The 14,138-nt window shown below is 37.8% G+C and overlaps 1 protein-coding gene across 1 annotated transcript; it reads right to left on the reverse strand.

Moving 5' to 3' along the window:
* Window positions 1-9,157: 9,157 nt before the first annotated feature.
* LOC136673342 (uncharacterized) lies at window positions 9,158-13,684 on the reverse strand. The gene is made up of 5 exons (XM_066648743.1): window positions 13,350-13,684; window positions 11,773-11,989; window positions 10,573-11,649; window positions 10,093-10,261; window positions 9,158-9,852 (listed from the first exon to the last, which is right to left on the reverse strand). Exons 1-5 carry the CDS (start codon window positions 13,638-13,640, stop codon window positions 9,723-9,725), a joined length of 1,884 nt encoding a protein of 627 aa, XP_066504840.1. The 5' UTR covers window positions 13,641-13,684; the 3' UTR covers window positions 9,158-9,722.
* Window positions 13,685-14,138: the final 454 nt, after the last annotated feature.

Below are 14,138 nucleotides of genomic sequence, written 5' to 3' on the forward strand. Positions count from 1 at the left end.
CCCAATTTGCATTAGTCACTAGTGGTTGATAATACTCATTAGTGTATTCTGTATCTAAGGGCCTGTTTACACCTGGCATTAACATGCATTATGTGTCCGGCTACTATCTGGATATACTTTGACCAGATTTTGTTTACAATTGTCATGAACATGTATCCCGAGTCTGAGCAGATGTGATCCCCCATGAATTTAATTTCCCCTATAAAAAGCGCACAGACCCACGCATAATTTCTGTTTTACTTCCTCTAACTGGCTGTAAACAATTCTCACCTGCTACTACCAGTGTATTTTATGCTCTCAAACTTCAGGAGTAAAAGAGGCAGTGAATTGTCTTCAGCAGCCAAGGAAAAGGCTGTGACTTGCAGCCGCTATGATTTCTGCAGTCGTCAGCATCATGACTGCCCAGAGGACTTTTGGTACATAACGAATGTTAAGAACTTTGGGAAAGAACTGTGCCGAATTCCTCTCTTTTCTTTGTGTATGACAATGGACATTCAATTAGTCTATGATAATATCCGGCTATTGATCTCCAGAAAAACATTACACCTGGAGTGTCTCAACTGACATATTTTCATTTTTGCAACTCTATCCAGACACAGAAACCGCATTCTGTTTACACTTCTGTTAAATGTGGATGAGATCAGTCTCAGACCACGTCTGAGTGTTTCAAGTGATCTGAACATAATTCAAACATGCACTTAAACACACATTAATGCCAGGTGTAAACAGTTCTTATGAGGTTTGGGGAATATTGTATTTCATATTACCATCCTACATAACTGTGTATTTTAATAATGTTACTTACAAATATCGTTCCAGAGACTGGATTAAACAGCAGCTCCCTCAGTTTTTACTGCCCATGGAAAATCTAGGTTTATTTACAGAGCACCGGCAACATGGAACATCTTTCAAAGAGTGAATGAAAGTATGATGTCCTTAGTGCATGTTTAATGTCTCTTTCTTCATTATCTCTTTGTTAATAGGCTTTGGCACTGAAAAGGCCACAGGATGGTAGCATGACAGAAAAGAGTTTTTTTCTCCATTGTCAGCTATGGAACACAGGAGCTCATTTATGGGAAATGACTGTCACTATGTGCAATCTATCCTCCTTTTCTGTGGGCCAGAGAGCCACTAGGTTGACGCAAATACTCTCATTAGAAACCTGCTCAAGCCCAACTGGAGCAGAGAGGATCGGTCGAGTTCGAGGAAAGCACCATTTGTTTCAATTTGGTGCTAAATGCTGAGTTGTAGCCACTGTTTTGAGGCAAGTCCCAGAGGAGGAGGGTGTCTGCTTAAAATCATTAAAATAAGATCCTGGCTTTAGAGAGGGTGACATGATTTATCACTGGACAATATCTGTGACAGAGAAAGCTGGAATGGGGTTTGATTACCAGATCAGGTATCGACACCTTATTTATATATGTATATAGAAGGGACCTGGGCAAGGAGTCATTATGGAATTAGTTCTTTGAATTTATGAAGTCAGGTGACTCAACACATCAGTTAAATGGAATATTTAAATAAAATGACACTGCACTGCTTATTGTAAATTGTTATCTTGATAATCCAACCAGGTTAATACAAAATCTGGTTTTCTATCATTCACTAGTATGTTAAAAGCACCAAGTTAAGGTCAGCGAATAATACTTTTCTTTGGGAAAAACTGAGCCACTAATTGTCAGCCCTTTTTCTCCCTCTCAGCTTTCTGCTACTTCTCCTTGCATTTTTGGTAAACAGACTTCACCAGCACCATCAGTCCTGCTTAGCTACGGCTCAAGTATGCACCTGTGTAGCGGTAGCGTTCATGTTACAACAACTGACAGCTCAGCTGAACATTCCCAGGACATACACATTTACACATTTCACATGTCCCGCTCAGAATCATACTGTACCATTCAGTAAAAATAGAGAGGGGTGAAATGAAAATATAATTCCTGAAAAATGTTATACCAAATCACAACCATGTTTAATTTGCTTATTTTAACATTTAGGATGATTCTATGGGCATGTAATGTAATTTTTCCAATTTTTTCATTTTTTTTTGTGAACATGAAAACATCTCTCAGAACAAACAGACACATGTGTATAGCTTTAAAAGGAACACACACGCTCACGCAAACAAATAAGCTCGAGAATCCTCCTGGGAACAGATGATGAACGAGGCTGAATATAGTAGAGCGCACGTTCTCTAATATCACATAATGCGATTTCCATCTCCAATTCCAGCTGGAAATCTTAGTGATCTCACGCTAAAATGATTAGAATTAGAGTTAGAATAAACCACACGTGCTGCTGTCGGATTTTGCCAGTGGTGGACAAAGTACACAAACCATGTACTTGAGTTAAAGGGGACAGGTTATGCAAAATTCACTTGTTTTTGTATTTCCACTTGGATCTCAACTGCTCCTATAAACACGCGTGAAAAAAAAAAAAAAACATCCATCCATTTACTGTGAGTCAGTCGAAAGAGTTTGGTGTCAGGAATCATATGCTTCTACAAGCCATTTGGATGGTTCTCTTATTGTAATGTCACACTAGAGAATTTTGCTTAGATTCACCCTGGTATCCGTGAAGGTATTTGTGCAGGCAGAGCCAGACCGCCCAATACGCTCACTACGCTCACGTTGCATATGGCCCCGCAATTTAACGAAGGCCCCCCTCATCTCAAGTTAGTGAGAGTTTGTGTTTAATCAGAAGATGAACAGAAACTATCCTTCAGAAAATGAAAATAGGAAAAAAAGACTCCACGAGAGTTAGCTGCAGGAACAGCAGTGAGGTAAACTTGTTTGGATTGTTAATAAATAATAGTCTAAATACATAGCTGCGGGGATATATTTAGAGGTGCTGTGCACTGCGCAGCTGCTCTCCATGATCTTAAATGCCTCGCAGTGCCACAGTATCAAGAGCCAAACTTTGAGGCTGAAAACATTTACTGATGTTTTTATACTGTCTAGCACTCGTTTAAACTTCCCCAAACACACCTGTACAGTCTAAAAAAGTATCTTACTATTTCATACCACCTTAAAAAATGACATACTTATTTCCAAGTGCTAAGTTGAGTTCTTGGAAATTTCAGTTTCACCTTAGATGTTGCCACTATATTCACACAATCACACTAACACCGGCATATTTGAAGTTTTCGTTAAACACCTAAACAGTGAAGCAGTTACAGGTACACACAGCTGCAAGCTGCAGAATAACCAGCTATGTTGGCTTATTTTTCTTTTTTAATATGCTGGAGGCCTGATCACAAGGTTAATTATGTTAAAACTATGATTAACTAAATTATGTTTATTTATATATTGTTTATAAAATAAATATTTTTTGTTTACACCACATTTTATTGCTGGTTGTTTATTTTTTAGCCAAAAAATAAGTGGGAGAGTACTAGTGGAGGGTCAGGTGCAACTGTCAGAAAATTGTCATATTTTGGCTTAGAGTTCAAAATTTTGCTTAGGCCCAAGAAATGTCTGGACCGGCTTTGTGTGCAGGTGGCTCCTCTTCTTCTTGCTCTGGGTCTGACTCAGGGTCAAACATCTATATGTATATGTAGCACTCCCTAATTAGTGCACTTTAAAGATTCATGAATCTAATACTGCTACACCACTATATTGTGTACAACATGGGGTTGAAGAAGATGTTTGAAGTTCAGCCCTAGTGGTTTGGTGGTGTAATTGCAGAGCGATGCAGAGACAAAGCACAAGTATAAACTTTCACAATGAAATAGGACACTTGTGCAGTCTATGGCATAGGCTCTGCACTGAGTCAACCCAAAAGCATAAATCTGCCTTTAGTGTCTTCTTTGCACCAGAATATAATTTTTTTTACTTATTTAGGAACTCTAGGTAAGATTTGGGGTTCCTGGACTCCTAGAGCTCCCTCTAGTTCAATTAACTTTTAAAGCATTATACTGAAATTGGTAGAGAGGGGGAGGGAAGTGGTGGTTTCCTACCATCCTCTAAAAGTTACATAGTGCAATCACTACAGATCTCCAAACTTTTCATAGCCTTCACATCAAAAAGTGCAATGCAGAGCGATAGATGCAGTGGTGTAAAGCACCCCCCCCCCACTGGACTCTGGAGATATGTTCTCTGGAGTGACGAATCATGCTTCTCTCTCTGGTAATCCGATAGACAAGTCTGAGTTTGGCAGTTGCCGGGAATACAGAAGGTACTTGTCTGACTGCAGTGTGCCAAGTTTGTGGACAGGGATTTTGGAGTTCATGCCCCCAACTTTGTGGGAACTGTTTGGGGATGGCCCCTTCCTGTTTAAACATGACTGCACAACAAAGCAAGGTCCATAAAGACATAGAAGAGCGAGTTTGGTGTGGAAGAACTTGACTGGCCTGCACAGAGTCCTGACCTCAACCCGACAGAACACCTTTGGGATGAATTAGAGCAGAGACTGTGAGTCAGTCATTCATATATATAAAACACCCTTACAATAAGGGTACATGAAATGGCATTAATTAATGCATTATTTCATCAGTAAGTAATCATTAATTCCTGCGGGTAATACATCATGAGTCATCATGAAAAGCAATGAAGTAAGCATGCCTCATGCATGCCTTAATGCAGGAGCAATGTATTACATAATATAGTAATTAAGGTACAAATATCACGTTACATTTATTACAGTTATTAATGATGTTCTTACAGGTCTCTATGGTATGGTAATCTATGGTATTAGATTAATGGTGGTTAACACTTACTGGACAGTCAACACCTAATACAACAATAATAATACTACTACATTATATTTATATAGCGCTCAAGTACTCAAATTCACTTACAGTTTTCACTACAAACATACAGAAAAGGCAGACAACATAATTATAGAATCATAATAGAGATGGACAGATCACGAACAGACTAACATTAATGGGAACTGAAGGCAAGAGGGAAGTAGGGTTTAAGTCTGGATTTGAATGTGGAAATGAAGTTGGCCTCTTGAACAATTGGGGGAGAGGCGTTCCAGAGACGAGGAGCCAGCCTTGAGAAGGCGTGATCACCATACCCCTGCAATCTGAACAGTGGAACGTTGAGTAATCCAGGACCTTAGAGTATGAGTAGGTTTGTATGGGGTAAGTAGACCAGACAGATAAAATGGAGCAGTGCTGTGTAAAGCTTTGTAGGTGAGCACAATAATTTTGAATTGAATGTGATATTTTATGGGAAGCCAGTGGAGATGCTGCAAGACAGGTGTGATGTGTTGATGTGAGCGAGTGTGAGTGAGGAGGCGAGCTGCACATTTCGGCGCCAGCTAGTAGGGAGTTACAATAGTCCAGTCAGGTAGAAATAAATGCATGGATTAGAGTTTGGAAAGCTGATTGAGAGAGACTGTTAAATATTACTAAGTCATGATTTTTTCATGTGTTCATGATTTTTGTAGCCTTCAAAGGAAAAGGTGATGATGATGATAATTGAATGAAAGAGGAACAAAACAATTAAGCAACACCTTTATTTGAATATGAATCGTGTATTTGGACTGTGTATAAATAATACTTTTTAATAAATAAAGCATTGTTTTTGATGTCAATAAAAACCTTAATATGTTTGACCTTAATTTCACAAATACTTTAAAACAGAAAAAAAAGTAATACTTAACTAGTTTAAAGGCTACATGACACCTGCATAAGCTCTTTATGACAACTGACATTTATACATTTACAACATTTATAAATATAAAAACTGATATTTAAATAGAAAAAATAAATTAAAACTAGTCACATCCGGCAAACAACATGCCTCTGAGAGTACAATAGAAAATGAAAGTTTATTTAAAAATAATAACATTAACTGTTGTTACAACTCTTTGTACTCTACAGCTACACAGAGAATGTAACAGACCTGCTGATGACTGAAATATTAACCTCAGCACAAACTCTGTCCCAGACAGCGAGCACATATTGGTCCACTGGCGTAAAAATGGTTGGCACACCACAGACTATAGACCACTGCTGATCCATGAAAAGACCACACAGGTTACTGTCCTGTGAACAGGACATAACACATTTTTAATCTCCTCAAACAGATTTTTAATTCATAGAGATTTTTATTCTGGAAAACAAACTAATACAAATATTACCAACAACAATGAGAAATATGTTAATTAGTATGCATGATATAAAATGATTATACTGAAAATATGACTGTCTGTGAGGAGTTTGGTGTGTTCTCCCTGTGTCCCTGGGGGATTCTTCCGGTTGCTCTGGTTTCCTCCCACGGTCCAAAAACACACATTGGTAGGTTGATTGGCGACTCAAAAGTGTCCGTAGGTGTGAATGTATGAGTGTGTGTGTGTTGCCCTGTGAAGGACTGGCGCTCCCTCCAGGGTGTGTTCCTGCCTTGCGCCCAATGATTCCAGATAGGCTCTGGACCCACCGCAACCCTGAACTGGATTAGCGCTTACAGATAATGAATGAATGAATGAATGAATGAATGAATGAATGAATTTGCAAAGAATAACCAAAAATGTAATGAAGGAAAAATGAGTAAATTAGACTGTGTATGGAAAAGTGCTAAAATGTGTCATTTTGTCTCAAATTATGTTTAATCACCAATTGTCTGCCCAGATAATGCTGTGCAAAATGCCAGCAACTTTGCAGAGAACCAACAGTGGTCCACCGTCTTCTTGCTATCTGACTGTCATCCCTTTGCTCATGGCCTTTCTGAACACACACTCTGGTGTGCTTTTCCAACATGACAAGACTTGCCTGCATCTCACAAGCTTGCCTTGAAGACACATACTATGCCATAAGTGTTCTACCACTTTACTTTGAGGGCCACAAACAGCAGTCTTGTTCTATTAGATGTTGGCTGGCCGGTCAGTGTTTACTATTGTTTATCTGATGATGTCACGCCCTGGCCCTGTCCTGTACTGTCCTATGGCTGTTTTTTTCCCACCATGTGCTCATGTAGAACATGGCTCTGTTTGTTGTTGTTCTTGTCCTGCCCTACTCCTGCCTTAGCTCCACCCTCTCCTCAGTGTCTCCACATGTGTCTCCTTTGTAGTCCTGCCCTCTCGTTATCTGTCCCAGATGTTCCTTGTCTGTGGTGTGTATTTAAGTTCCCTTGTTTCACTGCTTGGTTGTTGGAAATTTTCCTTTTGTGTGCTTGTTTGGTCTGTCTGTTTCTTCTTATTGTTGTACTCCTTGTGCTTGTCTGGTCTGTCTGTATCTATCATTGTTGCTTTAGTTTCTTTGTATATCTCTCTCGTCTGTCTGTTTGTATCTCTTCTTAGTCTATTAGTTCCATTGTCCTCCATTGTCATCCTAAGTCTCTCTGTATCAGTCACCCTGTCTAGGTCTCTCTGTATAAGTATCCCTGTCTTGTTATCTCTAAGTATCCTGGTCTAATTATGTCTAAGTCTCTGTCTATCATCCCTGTCTAGGTTTCTATGTTTAAGTATCTATGTCTGAGTATCTTCTGTCTAGGTCTATCTGTCTGAGTCTCATCTGTCTCAGTTCTTTATCTTTGTTCTCAATAAATCCAATGTGTTATAGTGCTTGCGTCCACCTCAGTCAGTCCACCCGGTCATGAAAGGTGACTACCATGAAGACCTGTATGAACATCATGAATATCTCATGTAACATGATATTTTTACCTACTATTTTTGTCAATTTTGAGGCTGTGATAATAAGGTCTACTTTTGCTACAATTTGGGACCTACTACCTACACTAGCTAGTACTACTAACTACACTGTAAAAAAAATTCCGTTGTTTTTACGGAAAAAAACTGGCAGCTGTGGTTACCAGAATAATTTTGTTAAAAATACATTAGAAACGTAAAACATTTTACAGAGCAAACTGTAAATTTTACTGTTTTAAACTTTAAAAAAGTTTAAAAAATACATTTTTAAATTGGTAAACCCAACAGCAGTTTTCTGCTAAATTAGCATAACCATACCGTTAATAAACTAATACATTCAGTAAAATTTACATGCTGTTGTTGCTTATTTTACAGTGATTCCCTTTCAAATACATGGAAAAATACCAAAATAACAACATTGTTTTACTGTAAAAGTCTCATTATGCAACTGTCATTTCACAAAATATTTATGCAAATTTTACTTAATTATTTTATATTACTTATCGTATTAATAAACATATTTACAGTAAAATAAATATTTAAATACTGCAACTGAATTTCTTATTATCGTATTCTTTAGGATTTAAAAGCATATAACATTTGTTCTATGACTCTATTGACTAATATCAATTTCATTTAAACTACAATATCTTCATATAGTTCCCGACCAGAAATGCTAAAGCATTTATAATTGGAAAAAAAGCAATGCTAAATAAACTGTACAGTAAGAAAAAGAAAATCCAATAATATGCTTTTCCAAGGATTTATTAACCTCAAAGTCATTAACAAAAACAAACACCAATATATACACACACACACACTTAATAAACATTAGAATACAGAGCATGTGACATTATGATTTTCTTACTGGAACAAAAAGACAAAAGGATAAAGAATGAAAGAAAGAAATATGAATCAGGAAAGGAATATACTGCACTTTTTAAGCATTACTGTATTTTCGTAATAGACTAGACAGTACAAAATGTACCATTATCTTAAAACCAGCATACTAAATTGAGCCATGTAAATAAAAATGAATACAAAAGCAACTACAAAAAAGAATTTTGTGAAATAATTAAGTTGGTGCCCCAAAGCCAAGAGCTTGAAAGCCAAGGTTTTGCTATACCATTGTTAAGGTATTGTAGGGCTAAATGCAATGCTAAGGCTGTTGCTAGTTTATTGAAGCTTTTTCTAAGGTTTGTGCAGTATGTGATAATCTGTGTAGTTCAGAAGTCAGTGTCTGTAGTTTGAGATACCTGTGAGAATCTGTGTAGTGTTTGTAGTGTTGGGTATGTGAGTGTGTGGCATATGTATGGTGTGAGAAATACATGAGTGTATGTGGTGTGTATCTGTGTGAGAATATATTTGTGGTGTGGGTTGTATGCATTTTGTGGTGCGAGTGTGTTTATTTAAGCTGTATATGTGTAGTGTGGAGTGTGTCTGTGGATGAGTGTACGTGTGGCATGTAAATGGTGTGAGAAATAAGTGAGAGTCTGGTGTATGTAGTATGTTTCTGTGAGTATGTGTGTGGTGTGGGTTGTATGCATTTTGTGCTGTGAGTGTGTTTAATTTAATGTGTGTTGTGTGAAATTATGTAAAAGCCTGTCTGTAGTGTTTGTTGTCTATATGTGTTTGCGAATGCATATGTATGGCTTGTGAGATGAGTGTGTGGTGTACATGGTGTGAGATGAATGCGAGAGTCTGGCTGTACTTTATGTAGTGTGTGAGAAAGTGTTATGTGGTGCAAGTTTCTTTAAGTGGGGCTTGAGGTGTGCGAATGCTTGTGTTGTGTCTCTGTCTGTCTGTTTGGAGTGCTCTTAAATGTGTGTAGTTTATGCAGTGCATGCGAGTGTCTGTTGCGAGTGGCGTAAAGCTATGTGTGTTTGTGTATATATATATGAGGTAAATCTGAAATGTGTTTGTAGTATACAAATAACTAGAAATAGCTAACTAAAAAAACTAAAAAGGAGCAGTGTTCAGGATTTTAAGAATAGAACAGTTATACTAACAAATTACTGTTTGCAAAATTAATAAAACTGATAAACAATTTCAGAAGAATTAAGCAGATAATCAACAGAAACTGTGAGTAGAGCAAATCACTTGCCATAAACCTTACAGAGTTTAGTCCATAATCAGACATCAAGCCACTCGTGATCTGAAAGCTCCTGGATCAAGGTAAGGACTCTAGGGTTCACATGAAGACGAGATGTATTTGTCTTCTCCACTTTAGTGCCTATCTCTGGGTTGATGGAGAAAAAACACCTTTTGATATAGAAGAAAAACAATGGAATATTAAAATGCCTTCAGTAATGGAAGAGGGAGAGTGGGGGGTGGGTAAATTAATAAATAATAATAATCACACACGCACAAACACTATACAAGTCTCCACTGTAGCAGCTACTTTTACATTTGTTTTATTTAAGTAAATTAAAAATACTGGATAATATCAATCAAAAATAAATAAATAAATCAATAAAAATAAAATAAAATAAAAAATTATACCTCTGCAGAAACTCCAAGGTTGATGCCAGGTCTGACGGATAATGAATGTTGAAACAATAATAGCTCCCAAACATCATGCACAGAGCAGAAACAAAAGAGGTGACTTTATCCTGAACAATGCTTCGATCCACATTCAGCATAAACCGCCTTGTAGAATAGCAGGATTGCCCTAACAGAATAACAAACAAACATGCAAGCAAAAAAAAAAGTAAATAACTTTAAAGAATTCTAAACATTTATACTCAGTTTAGTCGAAAGGTTTTTTTTATTTTATTTTTTTTAAAGGTGAATTAAAATGCTTTTAAGCATGCAGGAATGTAAGGCTTTTTAAGGCCACTTTAAACAAACTTAAGAGCATACACTAACAAACCATGTGCAATCTGAATGTGTCAGAGAGAGAACAGGTGAAAGAAAATGAAAAAAAACAAGTATGAAAACAAACACTACAGAAAAAATTAAAGAGCAAGGAAGTTAACTTACCACACACAACAATGGTGGGAGTCAAGGGAACTTGGTCCATCTGTACTTCTCCAGCAAGGCACGTGTCCTCCACATAACAGAACATCACGTCTTCCTTCTCATCAAAGTAGGACAATAGAAGCAACACCATCTCTTTGATGTCTTCTGAGCATCCACTCACCTCTCCCACTGTTGTTTTATGCTTTAACACAGCCTGTAGGAACTTTTTGTTCTTGTTGACACAAACAGTCTTCATGTAGTTCAGAAGCCGTTTCCCCTTCATATCCACATTTCGTGTGAAAGTCTCTTTAAGTCCAATTCCAGTGAGCTCCTTGAAGTGAACCACCATGCCAAGCTCACTGAACAAAAATGGCCATTCCTCCAGTAGATATTTTATATCTTTCCCCTGGTTGATTTGTTTACGCTGCGTGTAGAAAGTGACCTTCATAATTAGTTTGACCTCCTCTGGATTTACTTCAGTTTGCTGAGACATCATCTTCAGTTTTTCTTTCTTTTCTTCCTGGCTCTCAGGTGTCTCTCCAAGGGGCAGGAATTTTAAATCCCAGTTTATGCACCCATATGTGTCCTGGATTGCTGCTCTGCGTTCTGGAGGCACTTCATCTGTGTCTGAGTCCTCAGTGCATTTCTTTCGTTTTCTCATTTTTGGGGTTGTTGATCTCTTCACATTTTCTATCCTATTTTGTAATTGTTTGACTAGAGAGTGATACCCTGAGCCAATCACATCTCCCTCTATTATGTCTTGCAGAGAATTTGGATATTTTGCCACCATCTTTTTGGCAACTTGAGTAGTATTCCTTTTACTTACACAAGAACTTTTTCGCATCATCTCACAAACTACAATCCGGACCATTTCTCTTCTCATTCGTGGACTTGGTCGTTTTCCTCTCTCTAATGACTGCATTAGGTCCTCTGGGAACTTCTCCCATGGAATCATGAAAGTATCCACCCAGTCTATATCAGGGCTTGGGCAGCTGTTGGAAGAGGCTGAGGATGAACTTCTAGGTGAAACACACTGGAAGAATCCGTGTGTGCTCAGTGAGGCACCAACAGGTGAGTTGCTGGTTTCAGGAGTCTGGCCTGCAAAAACATACACAAACATATCAAGAACACAATATGAACGTTTCTAAGTCTTTTACTGCTTATAATTGATTTTTCAATGCAGGCCACTTTGAGCAGTGGCTGCATTCTCTACTGCCATACCTGAATATCTCAGCTTCCAAGCAGCAACAACTTTACGGGCTTGAACTGGCCTCAGCGCTGACAGCAAATCAGCTTCCGTGATAAACTGAAAGTCACAATATGTCTCCACCCCAAGGGATTGTAAGGTCTCCTCTAGGATATCTTTTGTCACCTCTGGAAGGTCAGGTAACACCTCAGAAATGGCAGTGCGCAGTAATGATTGCTCTGCATCAGTCATCTTTAGATTCAAGGAAGAAAGACACCCGTTTTCAATATTAGAAATGAAAGATATCATTAAAAAAAAAATTGGTCAACTGACACAACAAGAGAAATGTCTACTCTGAGTATATGTCAGTGAGGACTTATAATTTCTCTGCATCTAAAATGAAGAAACTGCAGTCATTTTTGTATTTTTCCAAATTGTGTTTTATCAATTTTTTTTAAAGAACGCATGCCAAATTTCTATGACTGCTAAACCACAGTGGATAAAGTAATGTTTATTTAGACAGCACACTGTGTTTCAGGGGAATTACTTGGTTATTACTAACAATATATGATGTTAATGGATAAAAATCTACCAAGTCATTAATGTTAAGACATTGCAACCTTGAATTCCCTTTTGTCACTGAGTACAGATGGTATTCAGAAAGATAGTCAGCTTTATGTACATCTGTCACAAAATACACAACTGAATCATTTTGAATTAAAATAATAAGAAGCTCTCCAAACTCCATGGACTCTTCATTATTTACCACAAGGAAATGCCCTTTTTTATATGAAGTACCTTTATACTGTATGTCTGTGGAAACACTAGTGTCTTTTTCTGAAAAGACAAAATCCTTCACTGCATGTTTAATGGCATCACTGTACAGGCTGGGGTAAAAAGTACAACTGTCTTTGACTTGCAAAAGTGGACTGCACCCTGGCCCAGCTGAAAGATATGCCTGGAACATCTGATGTCTTTCAGATAAAGTTAGGCAGATGTTTTTAAAGTTTTTCAAATGTCTGGCGCATCTCTTGAAGTAGCTGTGTTTGCTTTCAAAACGCATGGTCCACAACCTGATCAAGGGGCCAAATTTTAAAATTAGGGCTGGATAGTGCCGCAAGAAATGGTGTTTTGGTTTTAGCGTGTTCTCGGGGAATAAACACTTTCTTGATTCCAAATACTCCTGGATTATAATGTCAAGGTAGGCTACCTGTGACAATGAAATCTTTTGTGCACAAATCATATCAACAATATCTTTAAGCTGGAGGGTTAACTGCCAAATATCATCTTCAGGATTTTGTATTTTGTCACCAATCAATACAGGGAGCAACCTTAAAAAATTCCAGTTCTGAATGGCTTGACCTGAAAGCTTGGACAGCTCAGAGTTGACAGCACATGGCTTTGTGAGAGCATCAGGTCCTTTGTACTTGAACTGCTTGATACGCCGGTTCAAAAGAGAATATGTAAGCCATTTCTTTTTCTTTATGAAATATTTCAAGTACAGTGCAATGTCATAGGCTAAGACACCCTCAAATATGTCATGGCCTAAACAAGGGGGGAGTCCAGGCTGGCAAACGTGAAAAGATGTCAGATCACTGAAAACAGATTTTACCTTTATGCTTTTGGTGTCTTGTCTGTCTTCCACTTGTAGCTGACCAACAGCAGAATTGTAACTCTCAGGGGTGCGCTGTGGACCACATATATTTGGATCATCACTCTGAAACTCATTCCGTGTGATTTCACAATACCTGCAAAAATACTGCGACCGACTAAAATTTTCAGTAAACCCACCAATGCTGTGTGAACCCAAATTATCACCAGCAATACAATACAGAGCCCCTTTGACTGTTTCACCCCCTACATTGATTCCATTTTCCTCTAAATCTTTTAAATCCACCAACATCTCGGAGAAAACCTTAGAATATCCAAATTGTTTAAGGTCATTCTCTCCACACAACAGAACAAGAAACATATGATCAGTATTGGATCGCACATGAACAGGTAAATTTGCAACAGAAAGATATACTGCAACAACTTTGTGCTTTTTCTTAGCTGAGCCAAGGGGATTGACAATTTCAAAAGCATCCTGATACAGAATTAGCTTCAGACATCTTGGATTTTCAATGAAAAACTGATTGGACTTGAAGTTCTGTCCATCACTTATGTCACCAAAAGCATCTGTGTCTGTTTCAAAAGATTGTTGTGACATTGAAATACTCCATAAATCTGACTCTAATAAGCTACTCAATGTTTGTTTCACAGGTATGTAATAAGCAAATTTTTGTGTCATATTTTCATCATTTCCTAATGTTACTTTGTTAGGCTCTATGTATTTGAACAAAGTTTTGAATGCTTGAGCTCTTGAATATGTTGTTCTCAGTGGTCCCTGATGACAGAAAGA

The sequence above is a fragment of the Hoplias malabaricus genome, chromosome 2, assembly GCF_029633855.1.
Source record: "Hoplias malabaricus isolate fHopMal1 chromosome 2, fHopMal1.hap1, whole genome shotgun sequence".
NCBI lineage: Eukaryota > Metazoa > Chordata > Actinopteri > Characiformes > Erythrinidae > Hoplias > Hoplias malabaricus.